The 18764-nt window shown below is 43.2% G+C and overlaps 1 protein-coding gene across 4 annotated transcripts in view; it reads right to left on the bottom strand.

Annotated features, from left to right (window-relative positions):
- Positions 1 to 18764, bottom strand: part of LOC122799705 (mitogen-activated protein kinase 9) — a 1999785-nt gene that overhangs the window by 1414813 nt on the left and 566208 nt on the right. For all 4 annotated transcript variants that reach the window (XM_044068940.1, XM_044068939.1, XM_044068938.1 and 1 more), the window contains exon 3: positions 769 to 929. In XM_044068940.1, the coding sequence (XP_043924875.1) occupies positions 769 to 890 (122 nt within the window). In that variant the 5' untranslated portion in view covers positions 891 to 929. The remainder of the gene's footprint in view (positions 1 to 768; positions 930 to 18764) is intronic.

Raw genomic sequence — 18764 nt, 5'->3', positions numbered from 1 at the left:
CCTTGAGAAACAGCAGGAGTTTGAGTCCCCAACAAGGGAGGGGGGGTCAGAAGGCACGGAAGCCGCAGCCACGACCGGTGCCTTACAGGGAGAGGAGGAAGAAGAATCCGGGGGTAACAATCCCGCCAGGATTAGCTTGTTCCTCCTATCCCTGATGGCCCGGGGGTTGAAAGCTGCACAGACCTGACAGCTGGTGGATAAATGGGCCACCCCCAGACAAATAACGCACTGAGTGTGGCCATCGGCTGGGGACAGCTTATGACCACACTCAGTGCATTTAGAGAAAATGGCTTTAGGCCCTTCAGCCATCACACTACACACACACACTAGGGGGAGGGTGAAAAATAAATTTGAAGTGAATTTACCACAAAAAAGTCAAAATACGTATAGTAGACGGTAAAGGAGGCTAAACCAAGCACACACACACACACACACACACACACACACACACACAGAAAAACCTAAGAAAAAGCGATTTTAAAGCTTTTTATAAACTTGAAATCTCTCACCCATGCCAAGAGCTCGTCTCTAGAAGCAGCTGTAAGCCGCGGCAAACTAGATCTGAGGATGGGGGATGTGTTGCAGGGGATTATGGGTAGGGGAGGAGCTAGGAGCTCTGATCTTTAGCTAGGTAAAGCTGCTGGCACGGATCCGAGGTCGGATCCGATACCCACAGGTTGCAGACCAAATGAAGTTAACCACTTCAGATCAAGTGTTTCTGTTAATGTTTCCAAGGACAAATCCAGCTGCACATCATTTATTTCTTACCAAACAATCCCTTGGGCCCCAGAACCTATAGGTTTCAACTGCTGGTATCTTTTTAAGACGGTGAAGGTAGAGTCGGCGACTTGCACACTATAAAACTGAGTGTCACATTTACCATCGCCCATGATGTAGTGTCATGTGCTCCACGACAGCTTTCAAAGTTCCTAAACAAAAACAGCAAAGAATAAAATTAACCAAACAGCATGGTTTCCTATGCAAGTTATTGTTCTGTGAATTTTTTTTTATTAAATATGGTTATTTTATGTAAAAATTTCTCTCTTCTAATGAATTCTAAATGAACTTACCAAAATGCATTGCCGACGTGTTCATCTTCAAGGGGCAGACTCTCTGCAGTGGTGCTGCAACAATGCACTTCTCATGACATCAAGCATGATTGTGCTCTTTAACTGTCAAATAGTCAAGGGTCCCGTGTGTGTGTGTGTGTGTGTGTGTGTGTGTGTGTGTGTGTGTGTGTGTGTGTGTGTGTGTGTGTGTGTGTGTGTGTGTACGAACGAATAACGCTGCTTTCTCAGTGCTGCTCTACTGGAATCAGCAGGAGCATGCTCTGCTTATAAGCAACACTTCCTGATGACCTCATTAGCTCTGCTACAGAAACAAACTAACAACGTCAAGTTCTTCTTACATCACATGCTGTGCAGCACAGGCTCTCCTTGACTGGGCTCATCTCCAGCAGTCATCACTGGATAAAAAGCCTGAAGATCACACATTTGCAGACACCCAAGCACTAGTTCTAATGCACAGATAAGGGCACACAAGCAAGTCATTAGTTTGCCCTCTTGCCACCAGTGAGCACCTTCCTTCAAAACCATAAATAACAGTGAAACACTTACAAGGAACATACAAATAACTATTGCCCAGACCTACTAGGCACCACAACAGCTGAGGCTGGCAGAAGAGACCCCCCCCCCATCACTAAGGTCATGGAGTGAAGGGCTTTCTCCAATGACACTAACAGCATACACCTCATTTTACCTAACACTGTGCACCTTCAATAACGAGTACAGTGGAAGACAGACAGACCGACCGCACAAGCACAGAGCTACAGACCGTACACACACATAGCTCAGAAGAAGGTTATTACTCGTTTTGGTTTCATATGACAATAGATTTTAGGATCAGAGTCTTAGGTCCTACATCTGCAGGATCATAAAAGTCCTGCTTAATGTTTTTGGACATCACAGTGCAAGTGCTTTTCACTTGCTCACTGAAAATGAGCTTCTGAAATGGCCAAATATCTAATTTGGGTGAAAACTTTAACCGTTCACATCTTGGCTATCTAAATCTGGGGTGGGGGGGGGTTGGTCAGTCCTGCTCTTAGTGTTTCTCATGACATGCACCACAAGCTAGCATAAACAAACAAGACTTCGCTGTAGTGATCACAGCTTCTCAATGGTAGCCTCACAACCATGTGAATCCTGGGAATACAAGCATAAAACAAATGCCCCCCTTTAATAATGACTAGAGCAAAATATTAATATTTTATTTATTGACCGGGAAAGTTCACAAGGCTTGGGACCCATTTTCAGTGGAGGCCCGGGGAGAAAAGCTCCAAGTTACATGAAAATCATTACGTGAATTTGTAAGGAAACAATTACTTATAAAGCAAGAGAACTAATACAGAAAACTATCTAAACAGCACATATGTTGTAAAAAGGCACAATACAGTAACAATGGAAGACTAGCATGTAAGGAAATTAAAAAGTTAGAAATATTTAACAATACAGCTCAAATTAAACAGTTAGAAATATTTAAGAATACAGCTCAAATTAAACAAACAGAAATATTTAACAATACAGCTCAAATTAAACAAACAAATATTTAACAATACAGCTCAAATTAAACAGAATTATTTAACAATACAGCTCAAATTAAACAGTTAGAAATATTTAAGAATACAGCTCAATTGTTTTTGGGGGGTAGAAAAGGGAAAGGTAGGTGTAAGTGGGAGGGTTAAACAAAGGTAGGATATAGTTGGAATATAATAACTAGATGGTGGGAACATGCAGATTACAGGTGGGATGTATTTAATGGTAGTATTAAAAGCTGAAAGTGGCAGAAGAGAAAATGTGTTGAGATGGTTGTATTGATGTGTGGAGTGGGATACTAAAGATTAGGGAGAACTCATATGGTGTAACAGCATAACATATACATAAGTATATTTGCTATGTGAAACAGTTCTGCTAGATTATGGAGGCTGTGGATACGTGTTTCATGTGCAGCTGGGGTTACCAGCGAGATGTTGTCTTAGTTTTCTTTTGAAAGACATTATGTTGTCTAATTCTGTAACTGATGATGGGAGGGTGTTCCACAGCTTAGTTATAGAATGGGAACAGAGGAAGCTACCTGCTCTTTTATTAGGTTTTGATACTTTAAGTAGGTGTTTGTTGTTAGAACGTAGATGTTTAGATGGGATGTAAGGTTCAATTATACTTTTCGGGGAAGGGCAACACTCGGGTTTATAAACGAGTTTATGGGCAAAGGTAAGTTGTGTGTAATGTAGGTAATGTGCAAATTCTAGCCAGTTTAGTTCTTTAGTAGCCTGGCAATGGTGGGTGTGATTTGGTTGGGCTGATGTGAATTTTACAATCTTATAATAACAAGACTGCAGTTTGTGTTGCAAAGAGTTGTGCAGATTGGTGAAGATAGGAGACCCACAGAGTAAGGTTGGAAGGAGAAGACTTTTTGAAAGTTTTATTCGGATGGATTTGTCTTAAGTATTTATTTTATTTTTTATTATTTTATTTCCAGTTTGATTACCGGGGAAGTCCACTGGGCCAGAACGTGCCCATTTTCATTGGAGGCCCAGGGAGAAAAGCTTCATAAGCAATACGGATACAATCTAAGTTACATAGTCTTGAAGGTAAAAAATACATGTATAAATGCATTCATACAGTGAGTAAAAAAAAAAAAACAAATGCATACAGTTTACATAAAAAAACATCATTAAGGAAAGTAGATAAAACAGATTGTTTCTGTAAAGTTTGGCTAATTTGAAGTGACTTTTTTTATTGCGTTAATATGCAAGTCAAAGCTAAGTTTGCTGTCAATAGTAATTCCAAGCAGTTTGGCCTGATCTACTAACTCTACTTGGGTTTTGTTTATGGAGAATGTAGTAAAGTCTGTGAGAACAGGTTTAGATGCAAAGATGAGTAGTTTAGATTTATTAGGGTTAAGTAACAGCTGTGACTGGTTTAGCTAGAGTTCTATGGATGTAAAGGCTTTTTGTGTTAACTTCTGGAGGTCAGAGAAGTTATTGGAGGTACAGATTATGGTTGAACTGTCGGCATATTGTATGGTTGTACAGTCAGAGGGAACTTTATGCAAGTCATTTCTAAAAATGTTGAATAGTAGGGGTCCTAAGATTGACCCTTACGGCACTCCTATGTTATCTGGAAGAAAGCTAGAGAGGTTATTCTGCCATTTTATGGATTGCTGTCTGTTTTCCAAGTAACTAGTGAACTATTTTAGGGGAGCATCACAGCATCTTAGTGATTGCAGTTACTGGATAAGTTTAATATGGGAGACTGTCAAATGCTTTTGAGAGATCCAGTAACAGCACTGATATAAGTAGGTTACTATCTAAGGCGTTACAGATGAAATTTATGAAGAAGACTAGGGCAGTAATGGTACTGTGGGATGGTTGAAAACCATGTTGCGAAGGGGAGAGTAGGTTGTTGCAGGTTAGACATTCAAACAATTTATGGATGCATTTTTCCATTATTTTAGATAAAGGGGACAGTATGGAAATGAGTCTAAAATTAGACAGGTCATTAGGGTTTCCACCTTTATGAAGTGGAGTGATTACTGATTTTTTCCAGAGCTGGGGGACTATGTGTTCTGCAAGTGATTGGCTTACAAGGACACTTACTAAGAAACTTATTGCCTTAGCACTGATTTTGAGGTATTCTGAGGGGAGATTATCAACGGATAAGGAGCCTGGTTTCAATTTGCCAAGTAATGTTTGTATCTGAGAGGTTGCTATAGGTTGGAAGTTAAAGGATGGCATGGAGCTAATACTGCCTTGAGGTATGGTGGATGGGTTAATGGGGGTTGGGGTATTGCCTGCATTTACTAATTTAAGAATCATATCAATAAAGTTTTTATTAAATATTTCACTGATTTCAACTGGGCTTTTATCTGGAAATGGAGATGGGTTTTGGGTGCTGCCAGGATTTAGTAATGAGTTGACAGATTTCTAGAAAAGTCTGGGATTATTACTGTGGGTGTTTATTTGTTGAGATAAGCCTGTTTTGCTTTGTTTCTAAGTATTTTGAAGGCGGTTTCGCTGGGTGGGGTCTTATCTTTTTTTCCATTTGTGCCCCTTGCTCAGTCTGTATTAATCAGTAGTTGTTTGGTTGACTTAGATAGCAAAGGAGCATAGTTATGTTTAACTCTTTTTTCTTATGGGGACTATGGAGTTAAGGGTATTCAGAAAGACAGTATTGAAGTAATGTACTGCTTCATCCAAGGGAAGATATTTCCATGGGTTTCAGTTTAGTGTTTGCAACAGGCTGCAAAAGTGAGACTGGCTAAAACTGGCTAGATTTCTGATACATTTGTATGAATGAATGCTTGGGATGGAGGCTGACTGTCAGTGTATCAGGGCTGGTAAGTGGTCACTTACAGTGTTGGGAAACATGTTGGGATTGCAGTAGTATTGTGGTTGGGATACTAATATCCAGTCCAGTCTAAGGTGGATTCAGGGTGATTGTTTGTTGCATGTGTTGGGGTTTGTATAAATTGTGTAAATTTGAACACATTGATGGAGTTTGTGGAGTTGTTTGGTGTTAGTTTAAGCCACTTTATACTAGTGTCACCAAAGAGGATGGTTTCATTTGAGAAAATATCTATTCACAGAAGCCAACTGATTAGCAGACGGTAAAAATACCCTAGCCACCACTCCAAATTCATTTAAGCTTTTAAAATTACAGTAAATTCTAATATCCCCCACAACATATTTTCTCTTTTCCCCACTTTTCCTTTCCCCCTGTGTTCTCCATCACATTTTCTTATCTTTGTTTTATTCCTTCACCCACCATTTTATCTCCCTTTTTAAGCCCTTTCCCCCAGCACTGGAATCTGAAAGGGGTGCAGGTGTTTTGGGGCAGAACTGGTATGACGACCCATTCAGTTTTCCTCATGTCAAGCTTTGCTAAAGAAATGATGGCAATTACACAGACATGAAACCTAGAACCCTCACATATTCTTTAGCAAATGTTAGAGTCTAGTTGGAAAATGTCAGAAACGTTTGTCCTGAGAGGGGAAAAAAAGCATCATTAGAGATGTACCTAGGACACAGAAGAGAAATGGTAACCTTGTGAGATGGAATGAGAGAACTTCTCCAGGTTCATTTGAATTCTCAGACTGAGAAAAAAAGTTCTTTAACCAAGATATCCTTAACGGCTGCTGAAGGGTCTACAGAAATACAGAAGCTGTCTAAATAGGGAAAGATGTGAACGTTGCAGGCTCCAATAAGCTATTACAGATGCTATGCATTTTGTAAACACTCCTGGAGCTGCTGACAAGCCAAAGGGAAAGCCACAAAATTGAAAATATAAACCACAGATACAGACAAATCTAAAAAGGCACTTTAAATCTTAAAGAACTAGAATGTGAAGACAGGCATTTCTAAATCTATAGTTAACAGAAACCTGGGAGGAGGAATGTGTGGTAACAGACACTGTAGAGAAAGCATTTCAATTTTGGAATCCAGATGTGGAGTTTTAGAAAAGAAAGGTCTGGAGAGGTCTCCCAAGTTCTTTCTTTGGCACCAGAAAAGTATTGAGAAAAATCCTCTCTTTATGAGATCTGGAAGAACAGGCTCCAGCATCCCATGATACAGCACCTTATCTAGAATAGGACAAAACAAGGAAGTTTGACTGGATGGGTGAAGACGAATCCACTAGAAAGGAGGAAGGGAGTCATACTGCCAGTTCATACACTTTTTAAAGGCTCTAAAAATCCACGTCTAAAGTTATATTATAACTGACATTAATTAGAGTGTATAATAGTTTTAAAGATTATATTTACTTTTTATGAAAAGTAATAAGTTTAAGTTATTTAAATTTAATATTTGAGAGAGAATAAATTTATTTACACAGATTTTTTAGAATAGAAGTACATAATTGTATTCTTTATTGAATAACATTAGTGTTATTTATCTGGATGATTGAAGTTTCATTGAATTATTATTAACGTATATAAAACAAGTGAGGGTACGGTTGGTTGTTCTAATGAAGTTTGCTATTTCTGCAAATGAAAGCACTTAACCTGTTGGAAGTATTTTATTAAAAGTGTTCCGGTAAAAAAAGGGGCTTCACTCGAATTTCTTACAGTGCATCTGTTTTGGTTTGCTTCACAGTTACACTACAATGTTTCCTTGGTTTTATTATGTCTGAAGTTATCTGATGCCAAAGGGAAAACGGAGACATGGACTTTGGGGATTCTTTACTGGGTTGCCAGGGTGGGGAAGGGGAAAGCACAAGGTGGGGGCGCAGAGTCAAGCACAAGGTGGGGGCACAGAGTCAAGCACAGGGTGGGGGCACAGAGTCAAGCACAAGGTGGGGGCACAGAGTCAAGCACAGGGTGGGGGCACAGAGTCAAGCACAAGGTGGGGCACAGAGTCAAGCACAAGGTGGGGCACAGAGTCAGGCACAAGGTGGGGGCACAGAGTCAAGCACAAGGTGGGGGCACAGAGTCAAGCACAAGGTGGGGGCACAGAGTCAAGCACAAGGTGGGGGCACAGAGTCAAGCACAAGGTGGGGGCACAGAGTCAAGCACAAGGTGGGGCACAGAGTAAATCACAAGGTGGGGGCACAGAGTCAAGCACAAGGTGGGGGCACAGAGTCAAGCACAAGGTGGGGGCACAGAGTCAAGCACAAGGTGGGGGCACAGAGTAAAGCTGATTTTTTAAGACTATCTTTGGTTTTGTGAGGATCTTCCTTTCTTTTTTGAACCCATCTACCATTGTTTTCTAAAAGACGGCTTCCCTGTGTTCTGCCGTCACTTTTTATTCCCTTTCATATAAAATGATCCTAAACTAGAAGGAAAGTTTTTAATCCAATTTTAGTAAAGGTGGCTGAAAAAAAGTACAGTTGTGTACACCTACCATAAATGTAGATGTTCAAGTGTATTCATTGTTGCAGTCATCACATCTGGGTTATCTGCCTGCAGGTAGCCCTCAGCCGGCCTGAATACCAGAGTCTTCAGATTTCTGCATCGGTTGCTGTCTCTTCTTCCATGACGTCAGGTTGTCAGGGGTATAAAACATGCAGCCGATGGCAATACATCAGTTTTTCTTGCCCCAGATGTCAGGTGCCCCCATAATGGGAAGCAATTATATGTTAGGTTACACCTCCAACAAAAAGCAAATACACCAGAAAGCAGAAATACAGTAAACAAGAAGAAAGGTATAGCCAAGAGAATTCAGGGGGCTGGAGGGAGGGTAACCAGGACTGCAACAGTGAATACACTCAAACATCTACATTTATGGTAAGTGTACAACAACTGTACTATGTTAGTGTTTCACTGTTGCAGTCATTACATTTGGGTTGATTCCCAAAGCTAAAGAAGGGAGGAGGAAGTTACAGAGCATTAGGACCAGCTACTAAGCCCTGCAAAACTACAGTGGCAAAACCAGCTCTGGATTTAGAAAAAAAATAGGCAAGTGGTAATGCTTAGTGAAGGTATGTACAGAGCTCCAGGTAGCAGCTTCTAGGATGTCCCTGGTAGGGACTCCTCTGAGAAAAGCCACAGAGATAGATGCAGCCCTGGTGGAATGTGATCTTATCCCCTGTGGGGTAAGTTTTCCATGGTGCTTATAGCAGAAATGAATGCAATGGGCTATCCACTTAGAAATGGTTTGCTTTGAAATGGCCTTCCCCTCTGCCCGTGCAGCAAAGCCAACTGGCAGCTGTTCAGATTTTCTGAGAGGCTTAATTCTGTCCAAATAAAATCTAAGTTGTCTGTGCACGTCCAAAGAGTGCAGTATTCATTCCCCTTTGTTTTGTGGATTTGGGAAAAAAGTAGGCAAATGAATGGACTGATTAAGGGCTACATTAGACACCACCTTGGACATAAAGGAAGGATTGGTCCTGAGGGAGACCCAGTCCGCATGGAAGATCATAAAGGGCTCCACTGCCATGAGGGTCTGTAATTCAGACACTCTTCTTGCTGAAGTGATGGCTAGTAGGAAGGCTGTTTTCCAAGGAAGGAATTTCAACTCTGCAGTTACAGCTGGTTTAAAATTTTTACTTATTTATTTATTTTACATTTGTTAACCGGGGGTGTCTGACTGAGCCTAAAAGGCCCTTTTTCAGCAGAGGCCCGGGAGAAAAACTCCACATTGATACATTTAGACATGATCAGTATACACACAAATTACAAAAGACATGTTTTTACAGTGGTATGCAGCACATCAACAGTTACAGTGGAGAGAACAAACAAAAAAATATTAATTTAAAAATAAAGGTAATTAATAAATTTGTGGTGTACAGCTGAAATTTGGAACATAGGTAGAATGCATACATAGTACACAGGTACAGTACATACATTGTATATTAGCCAGTGTTTGTGAGAATAGTTTTCAATTTTAATCAAGTACTCTAGGTTTAGTATGTGTACCTTAAAAGGAGGTAGAGTGAGCTTTTCCAATACAAAGTTGAGGTCCCAGGCAGGAGTAGGGGCTCTCCTGGGTGGGCTTAAACTTTTGAACCCTGTGAGGAAATGCTTTAGCAGGGGGTGAGAGACGAGGGGTGGCTCAGTATTATAATGTGCTGAAATGGCAGAGGCATGAATTTTAATTGACGAGAAAGAAAGGCCCTTGTGGAGCATCTCTGTTAAGTACAGAAGAATATGCAGTAAGCTGGGCACCATTGTGCCCATCCTCTGAGTCTGGCTCCAGGAACACTATCTTTTCCACTTTTCAGCATAGGATTTTCTAGTACTAGGCCTCCTTGCCTCCAGAATGACATCTAGCACCTGCTTACTGAGGGATGCTATTGGAGAGCTCAAGTAATTAGCCAGACTGCAAGGTTCAGGGTTTGAAGCTGAGGGTGCAGAATCTGGCCCTCATGCTGGGACAGCAGGGAAGGGGTCTGAGGTAGGTGGCATGGTTCCAGCAGTGACATACTGCGCAAGAGGGGGCACCAGTATTACCGTGGCCAGTCTGGTGCAATCAGTATTGCCCTTGGTTTTTCCTGTTTGATCTTTAGCAGAACTTTTGAGAGGACAGGCAGAAGGGGAAAGGCATAAACTGAAAGGCTTTCCCAGGTGAAGGACAAGGCATCCACTTTCCAAGTTTGACTGTGGGGAGTTCTTTTGCAGAATTTGTCCAACTGGTAGTTCTGAGGAGAGGCAAACAGGTCTATCTCTGGATTCCCCCATTTGAGTCCCAAAAGGTTGAATATCTTTGGTTCCAGTTTCCACTTGTGTGGGTCTATGAGATTTCTGCTTAGGTCGTCTGCCAGTGAATTTAGCTTGCCTGGCAGGAATTGAGCTTGTAGGTGAACTTGGTAGCTCAAGGCTGTGTTCCACAGAGCCACGGCTAGTCTGCAGAGAGGGGACAAATGGATTCCCCCCTGCTTGTTTATGTACCACATAACAGTGGTGGTGTCGGTCTTCACCAATAACTGTCCTGGAAGAATGTGGTCCTTGAAGGCCGTCAGGGAATTCTGTACAGCTAACATTTCTTTTTGATTGATATGCAGGTGCATCTGACTCGGGTTCCATTTGCCCTGAATGCACTGCCCTGCCAAGTGAGCCCCCCATGTACAGTCTGATGAGTCTGCTGTTAGGGTTTGGCCGGCAGGGGGTAGAGTGAATGGCAGCCCCTTGTTGTGGTAGCAGGCCTCTGCCCACCAAAGGAACTCTGTCTTTATACAAGGAATGATAGGAATCATTGATTCCAGGTCCTGAGAATGTTGACACCATTTAGATACCATTGTAGTTTCCTCATATGCAGTCTTGCATATGGAATTAGTAGAATGCAAGAGGCCATGAACCCCAGGGCTTGCAGGATTTTCCTTACAGATAGCTGGGTCTTTGTGGCTAGTAGTTTGAAGTAGGCTGTCAAATAATCTTGTTTCTCTGGCGTGAGGTAAGCCATCTGGGAAGTTGTGTTTAAGCTTGCTCCCAGGAATACAATCTGTTGGCAGGGTACTAGAGGAGATTTATTTTCGTTTATGTTGTACCCCAGTGAGGTTAGAAGTTTCTTTACGAATGCCAGATGTTTTAATAGCATGTCCTGGCTTTCTGCCTGAATCAGACAATCGTCCAGATATGGGTATATTTCAATATTTCTCCGCCTGCAAAAGGCAATGACTGGAGCTAGACACTCTGTGAATACCCTGGGCGCAGTAGATAAGCCAAAGGGAAGTGCAGAGAACGGATAGTGCATGCAGCCTGCTCTGAAGCGTAGGCATTTCCTGCAAGATTTCCTTACTGGAATGTGCAGGTAAGCTTCCTTTAAGTCTACGGTTGCCAACCAGGCATCTTTGCCTAGCATAGGAAGCAGCTGTTGAAGTGTTAGCATTTTGAATTTTGGGATTAACAAAAAGGTACCAAAGAAATCTGGAACCAATAGTCGAGGCAATCAAGAAATAGCATACCACACTTTTTTCAACGCTTTCGTCAAACAGACTTCATCAGAATACAAAATCATTTACTAATAACAGTGCTTAAATAACCACTTCAATCAAATAATTAACAATAATCACATAATTAAAACTGTTTTTTTTTAAAAAAAAAAGTAATATATAAAATCTAAACATAATAAAACAAGTTTGTTAAAAACTTAGCATAATTAAACCTGATCAAAATAAGAAATAAAGTCCACTTTTTTATTTAATTTTAATTTCCTATCTTTCAAGAAACACTTTATGTTAATAGCCTCATTAAGGCCGGGTTTCTTGTCAGAGTAGAGCTTAATTTGCCAAATAGTCTCTCTCTGTTCGAGATAATTTTTAAAATCATCACCCCTAAGGTCTTTTTTACCTACTTCAAGAATAGAAAAGAAAAATTTCTTAAAATTCATACAGTCTATAGAATGTCTATACAGAGCGTTCCTAGAATCCTTAGTCTTGATACTGTATATGTATCTCGACTATTGGTTCCAGATTTCTTTGGTATTGTTCTGCTTCATTTGGTTTGCACTCTTGTGTTTCCATAATGGCCGAGGCACCAGTGGATCCGTTAATGGAACTCACTATTCATTCCACCCCTTCAATGATAGACATACAGAAATCTTTAAAGGTACTTTCCTCTAAGTTCAATGCTGCAAATGTTACAACCTCTTCTCCTAGTTCAGAAGGTGAGGAAAACATTATCGAAGTGGAAAAAGAAAATGTTTTTTCTCTGGCAGGAGACACTGTAAAAAGGAAAAACCCATTTAGGACTGTTTTGCAGTCAGTTGGCTCTTACAGGGATGTCAAATCTATGCTGGAAGTTAATTTTGATCCCTTTACTAGAGCCGATTACCATGTTACAAGGGCAAAAACGTAAGAGTTTCACGGTAAATGCGAACATCTCGGGAAACTTCTTAAAAAACACCGGTCTCTTGATTTGGAGAACCGCTACTTTGAACGTTGTTTGGATTTGGAAATTGCCCCAAAAGGGTTAAGGTTTTTTAAATGCCCTAATGGGGTAAGTGCTGATGACTGTTTCTTTAAGACTTTAACAAATTTTTTTAACAAAGCAGGTCTGGAATTTTTAAAGTTACTTATAGAGAACAATGTAAATAAAATGTTGCAACTTAAAGAAGATATTCTAAAGGTTGACAACGAGGTAAACAGTTTATTGGTGGACTATGGGTCTGATGACGTCTACCAACAGTTATTTACTGAAGTTGAGCACCATATTAATGAAGTAGCTACTCGCAAGCACACTAAGCTGTTACGTGATGTTACAGCTTATGAAAACAATAATGCATACAGTAACGTTGTTTCTAACCAAAAGCTTTTTTATGGAGACAATGGTGGTGGTTCTAGAGGAAAACAGGGTTCCAATAAGACGGTTTACAATAAAGGAACTAAAAAGTTTGCTAGCTTAAACAAAATCGGAAATAAGAAGTTATGTACTCACCATAACGTTCCATCTGAGTAGGTAAACTTCATTTGTCTGCAACCTGTGGGATACGGATCCGATCTCGGATCCGAGCCGGCAACTTTACAAAGCTTAGATCCGAGCTCCTAGCTTCTCCCCTTACCCATAATCCCCTGCCAACCCTGACTGACCTCAGATCAAGTTTGCCCGCAACCACTATAGTAGATAACTAACTACGTTATCGGAAAAGGTACATCACTATATGACATGAAACGCATCTAAAGGTCAGGGGGACGGAGGGGGGCGGACGGTTGCAGACAAATGAAGTTTACCTACTCAGATGGAACGTTATGGTGAGTACATAACTTCTTAATCTGAAGTAGTTAACTTCATTTGGTCTGCAACCTGTGGGACAGAGTCCCCAGCTACCTAAACCTTGGGCTGCCTTCATGGAAGGATATTCCGGAGCACTGCGGAGCCAAAAGAAGTTCTCCCTCTGGAGATAATGTCCAATTTATAATGATTGATGAAGGTATGAGATGAGGCCCAAGTGGCTGCTGAACAGATATCATCCAAGGAAACCCTGGATTTGAAGGCAGCAGATGCAGCCATAGCCCGAGATGAGGGGGCACGAACTCCTTGAGGTGCGGGCCTGCCGGAATTTTGATAAGCCGTGATGATACACTGTGAAATCCATTTCGATAAGGAAACTTTCGAGACTGGTTTACCTAGATTAAATTTGGCAAAGGAGACTAACAGCTGGTTGGATTGTCTATGACCAGATGTCCTATGAATGTAAAATCTAAGTTGTCTATGCACGTCCAAAGAATGTAATCTGTACTCCCCTTTGTTCTGGTAGTTAGGAAAGAAGACCGGCAAACTGATAGATTGGTTAATATTAGATTCCGAAACTACCTTCGGGAGGAAGGAGGGATTGGTCCTGAGGTAAACCCTATCCTTGTGAAAATCTAAGTATGGGGGTTTCACAGAAAGAGCTTGTAATTCAGATACTCTCCTGGCTGAAGTAATAGCCACTAGAAAGGCTGTTTTCCAAGACAAATATTTGAGGTCTACTGAAGCCGCAGGTTCGAAGGGAGGGGCCGTCAAGGCTTGTAATACCAAGGTCAAATCCCATGGAGGTACTGCTTCCTTTATTGGAGGCCTAAGTAGAAAGGTGCCTTTTAGGAACGTTTTACACAATTTTGTAGTAATCAAAGGACCCATTTCAGTACCTACGTGATAATGAGAGATGGCTGCTAACTGAACCTTAACCGTAGAACAGCTAGCTCCGTCATTAAAAAGTCCTGAAAGAAAATCCAGCACTGCAGGCAAGGGGGCTGTAAAAAGATCCAAATTATGGCGTTCCGCCCAGATAGAGAAACACTTCCATTTACTACCACAGACCTGCCTAGTAGAGGGCTTGTGTGCTGCTACTAGGATAGTTTTAACTGGAGATGAGATACCGGGAGTCCTAGATACAAGTGGAACTGGGGCAGCCAAGCCGTAAGCTTGAGGCTGACCAGGTCGGGAAGTGGGAGCCCCAGGGGGTGAGAAATTAGATCCGGAAGGGGATATAGAATCCAGGGCGGATTCGCTCGATGAGACCAGAGGTAAGGGAACCAAGCTTGGCGAGGCCAGAATGGGGCAATGAGGATCATCCTGCTCCCCAACCGACTGGCTTTCTGAAGGAGTTTCAGCATGAGGGGAAGAGGAGGGTAGGCATAGGGAAGACCGGGTGGCCAAGCATGCACCAAGGCGTCCCTCTGGGATTCCCCGGCAGGGGGAATGAGAGCGAAGTAATTGTTGCATTTCGTGTTTGAGGGAGATGCGAAGAGATCGCAACAGGGCTGTCCCCAAACGGCAAAAATTCGACTCGCTACTTGAGGATTGAGGGACCACTCGTAAGGTGAAAGGATGGTGCGACTCGGTCTGTCAGCCAGGATGTTGGTCCGTCCCAGAATGTGCGTTGCAATGAGAAAGCGGTGGGTGGAGATCGCCCATTCCCACACTCTCATGGCTTCTCGACAGAGTGGGTAAGACCTGGTTCCCCCTTGTTTGTTGATATACCATACCACAGACATACTGACTGTCTGGATCGCAATTGTTCCTGCAGGCAGAAGGCTCTGAAGTGCTTGCAACGACAACAGCACTGCCCTCATCTCTAGAACATTTATGTGCAATAAGGTCTCTGAATCGTTCCACGTGCCATTGACCATCCTGCCCGAATAATGCCCCCCCCACCCAAGACGAGTGGCGTCCGTGGTCACCGTGGCGAGAGGGGGGGGGCATGGCAAAGGGGCGTCCCGTCTGGAGGTCTGGCGATTGAAGCCACCAAACAAGAGCCCTCTTGCAGGCCCTGCTGAGAGAAATGGGGTGACTCAAGGGGTACTGATGAAGGGACCATTGGACTTGCAGAGTCCACTGTAAAATCCTCATGTTCAGACGCGCCATGGGAAGAAGGTTTATTGCAGCTGCCATGGATCCCAGGGCCCTCAGAACCAATCCCGCCGGAGGTTTCGAAGATTGAAAGATGGCCCGCACATGTGCCCTCAATGTGTGCAACCGGTCGGAGTTAGGAAGACTAGTTGCCTGTTGGTGTCCAGTCTTGCTCCAATAAAATCTATCACCTGAGTTGGGGTGAGAGAGGACTTGTCTGACTTTATAGTGATCCCTAGTTGTGGAGCAAGGCTGAGGAAGTAGTCCCTGGCTAAGCATAGTAGATGCCTTGTCGGGGTGGTGAGGAGCCAGTCGTCCAGGTACGGGAAAACCTGCATTCCCTGGAGTCTCAGGTGGGCCGCTATCACTGCTAATACCTTGGTGAACACCCTGGGGGCTGAGGTGAGACCAAAGGGAAGGACCCTGAATTGATAATGACTGGCTCCCAGCCGGAAGTGGAGAAACCTCCTGGATCGTACGTCCATCAATATGTGGTAGTACGCGTCCTTGTGGTCTATCGAGCACATCCAGTCGTTCTCCCGCAAGAGCACCAAAAAGAACCTGGAGTAGTACCCAGATCTGGACTGGCCTGGGGGGACGCGCTGGATAGCTCCTTTTTCTAAAAGCTGCCGAATTTCTGCAGCTGCAGCCTCCCTCTGATTGGGTGGAACATCGGGGAGGTGTTCGGGGTTGTAGGGAATGTAGGAAAGGGGAATTCTGTATCCTCTGGATATGATACGAAGCACCCAGCGGTCTGTTGTAATGGACTCCCAAGCTGCCAGGTGCCTCGAGAAGCGCCGTCCAACTGCCTCCAGAGTGGAGCAGTCGGGCAACCCCTCAGGGTTGCTGTGTGGGCCGATCAGAGAAGGTTTATCTGGACCCAAAATTCCTCGGGGCCCCTCTGCCTCTAGGGCGGCGTCCACCCTGTCCTCCTCTGCCGCAGAAGGACTGGGAGTCCGGATCGTACTGGGACTGTTGTGACTTTCGGAACCACATCTTCTTCTGTCCCTTTTGATTCCTGGAGAAGGACCTCTGGGGAGCAGAGAAGCGGACTCCGACGGCAGACTTCTTCCCGTCCTTTTCGCTCTGGACTAAAGTCTCGCGAACTGTCTTGCCAAATAGGGCAGAACCATTGAAGGGGGCATTCGCAAAGGACGCCTTGAAGGGTTCCGCGAAATCACAATGTCGGAGCCAGGCCTGACGCCTCAAAGTACAGTTTTGTACCTACCATAAATGTAGATGTTCGAGTGCTAATACAGCTGCAGTAATCACATATGGGTTCTCTGCCGTCAGGCGGTCCCTCGGTCGGCCGAATTCCAAAGTCTTGGTCCAGCGTCGGTTGTCGTCGCTTTCTCTTCTGACGTCAGTGAGGTCAGAGTATATAAGACACAGCCGACACCATGTTCTTCAGTCTTTCTTGCCCCAGATGTCAGGTGCCCCCAGAAGGAAGGCAATACCTAAATAGTGCTTATATACATATACAAGCAATGCAATATAATTCAAAATCAGTGGTAACAAGCAAATAAAACATAGCCGGATAACCCAGTCTGGTAGTATGAAGAGGTTGCTAGGCCTCATGTCTTTACCAAGTGGGGAAGGAGGGAGGGAAACCTGTACTGCAGCTGTATTAGCACTCTAACATCTACATTTATGGTAGGTACAAAACTGTACTATGTTCATCATGCATACAGCTGCAGTAATCACATATGGGTAGAATCCCAAAGCTATGTACTGGGTGGTAGGTACTAGGAGGAACTGGGTTGAGCCAGAATGCCCTGCAAAACAGCAGTGGCAAAACCTGCTCTTGTTCAGGAATATAAAAGCAGATGGTAGTGTTTTGTGAAGGTATGTACAGAACTCCAAGTGTCTGCCTCCAAAATATCTTTGGTAAGAACTCCTCTGAGGAAGGCTGTAGAGGTAGCTGTTGCCCTGGTGGAGTGGGATCTGATACCTGCAGGAACAGATTTTCCATGATAGGAGTAACAAAACCGTATGCAGTGGCCTATCCACTTTGAAATAGTCTGTTTTGTAACTGGCTTCCCTTGAGCCCCTACAGCATAAGACACAAAGAGTTGTTCTGATTTCCTAAAGGACTTTGTTCTGTCCAAATAATAACAAAGCTGTCTATGGATGTCTAAGGAGTGTAGCAGCCTTTCCCCTTTGTTTTGAGGATTGGGGTAAAAGGTGGGTAGGTGTATGGCTTGATTTAAAGCTACCCTGGATACCACTTTAGGCATAAATGATGGGTTGGTAAGGGAAACCCTGTCCTGATGGAAAATGAGAAAGGGCTGCACTGCCATGAGGGCCTGAAGTTCAGAAACCCTACGAGCTGAAGTGATGGCCAGAAGGAAGGCGGTCTTCCAGGACAAATATTGCAAATCTGTTGAGGCAGCTGGTTCAAAAGGAGGCAATGTTAATTTTTCTAGTATGTAATTAAGATCCCAGGTTGGTATTGGTTGTTTCCTTGGTGGTCTTATATTCTTAGCCCCTCTGAGGAACTGTCATAAGAGTGGGTGAGAAAATAAAGGAGGATCAGTGTTGAATTCTGCAGAGATGGCTGAGGCATGGATTTTTATGGAAGAAAAAGAAAGTCCATTGTTCAATAGCTCCGCTAGGTACTGTAATACCTGTGGCAAGTTCAGTTTTCTATGGTCCTGGCCTTTTTTCTCATTCCAAGAGCAAAACCGCTTCCATTTTGCGGAGTAAGCTTTTCTTGTAGATGGCCTTCTGGCCTCCAAAATGACATCCTGTACCTCCTTGGAGAGTAGGTTCTGTTGTGGTGTTAAGGAATTTTCCATGCAGCGAGAATGAGTGTTTTCAGCTGACTGTGAAGAGTTTTGTAGCTGTGCTGAGTCAGCAGAAGAGGCATTAGAGGCAGGGACCAGGGAGGAGTATGTGTTAGGCTCCTCAGGAGTGGGTACCAGTGTTGCCTTGGCCAATCTGGAGCAATCAGTAACATCTTCGGTTTGTCTGTTCTTGCTTTCAAAAGCACCTTGGGCAGAAGAGGCAGAGGTGGGAATGCGTAAACTGTCCATGCTGTCCAACTGAATGAAAGGGCGTCCACTCTCCAGGCCTTTGGGAGAAAAGTCTTTGAACAAAACTTTTCCAATTGATGATTCCTGTGGGAGGCAAAAAGATCTATGTCTGGCCTCCCCTATGCTTGGCTTATTTCTGCAAACACCTGAGGATGTAACTTCCATTCGTGTGGATCTGTCATTTTTCTGCTTAGATTGTCTGCCAGTGTGTTTTCCAATCCTGGCAAGTACTGTGCTTGAAGTTCGATTTGTCTTTCCAGAGCCAGGTTCCAAAGAGTCATGGCTACTCTGCACAAGGGGTAGGAATGTGTTCCTCCTTGTTTGTTTATGTACCACATTACCGTGGTGTTGTCTGTTCTTATTAGTAATTGTCCTGGATGGAGGAAGTCCTTGAAAGCTGTAATTGCATTTATTACTGCTAGCATTTCTTTTTGATTGATGTGAAGGTGCTTTTCTTTTTGGGACCAT

This window comes from Protopterus annectens, chromosome 4.part0 (genome assembly GCF_019279795.1).
Source record: "Protopterus annectens isolate FY-2018-M chromosome 4.part0, PAN1.0, whole genome shotgun sequence".
Lineage (NCBI taxonomy): Eukaryota > Metazoa > Chordata > Ceratodontiformes > Protopteridae > Protopterus > Protopterus annectens.
The sequence above is the reverse complement of the archived record's forward strand: the minus strand, read 5'-3'. Positions and strand labels throughout refer to the sequence as shown.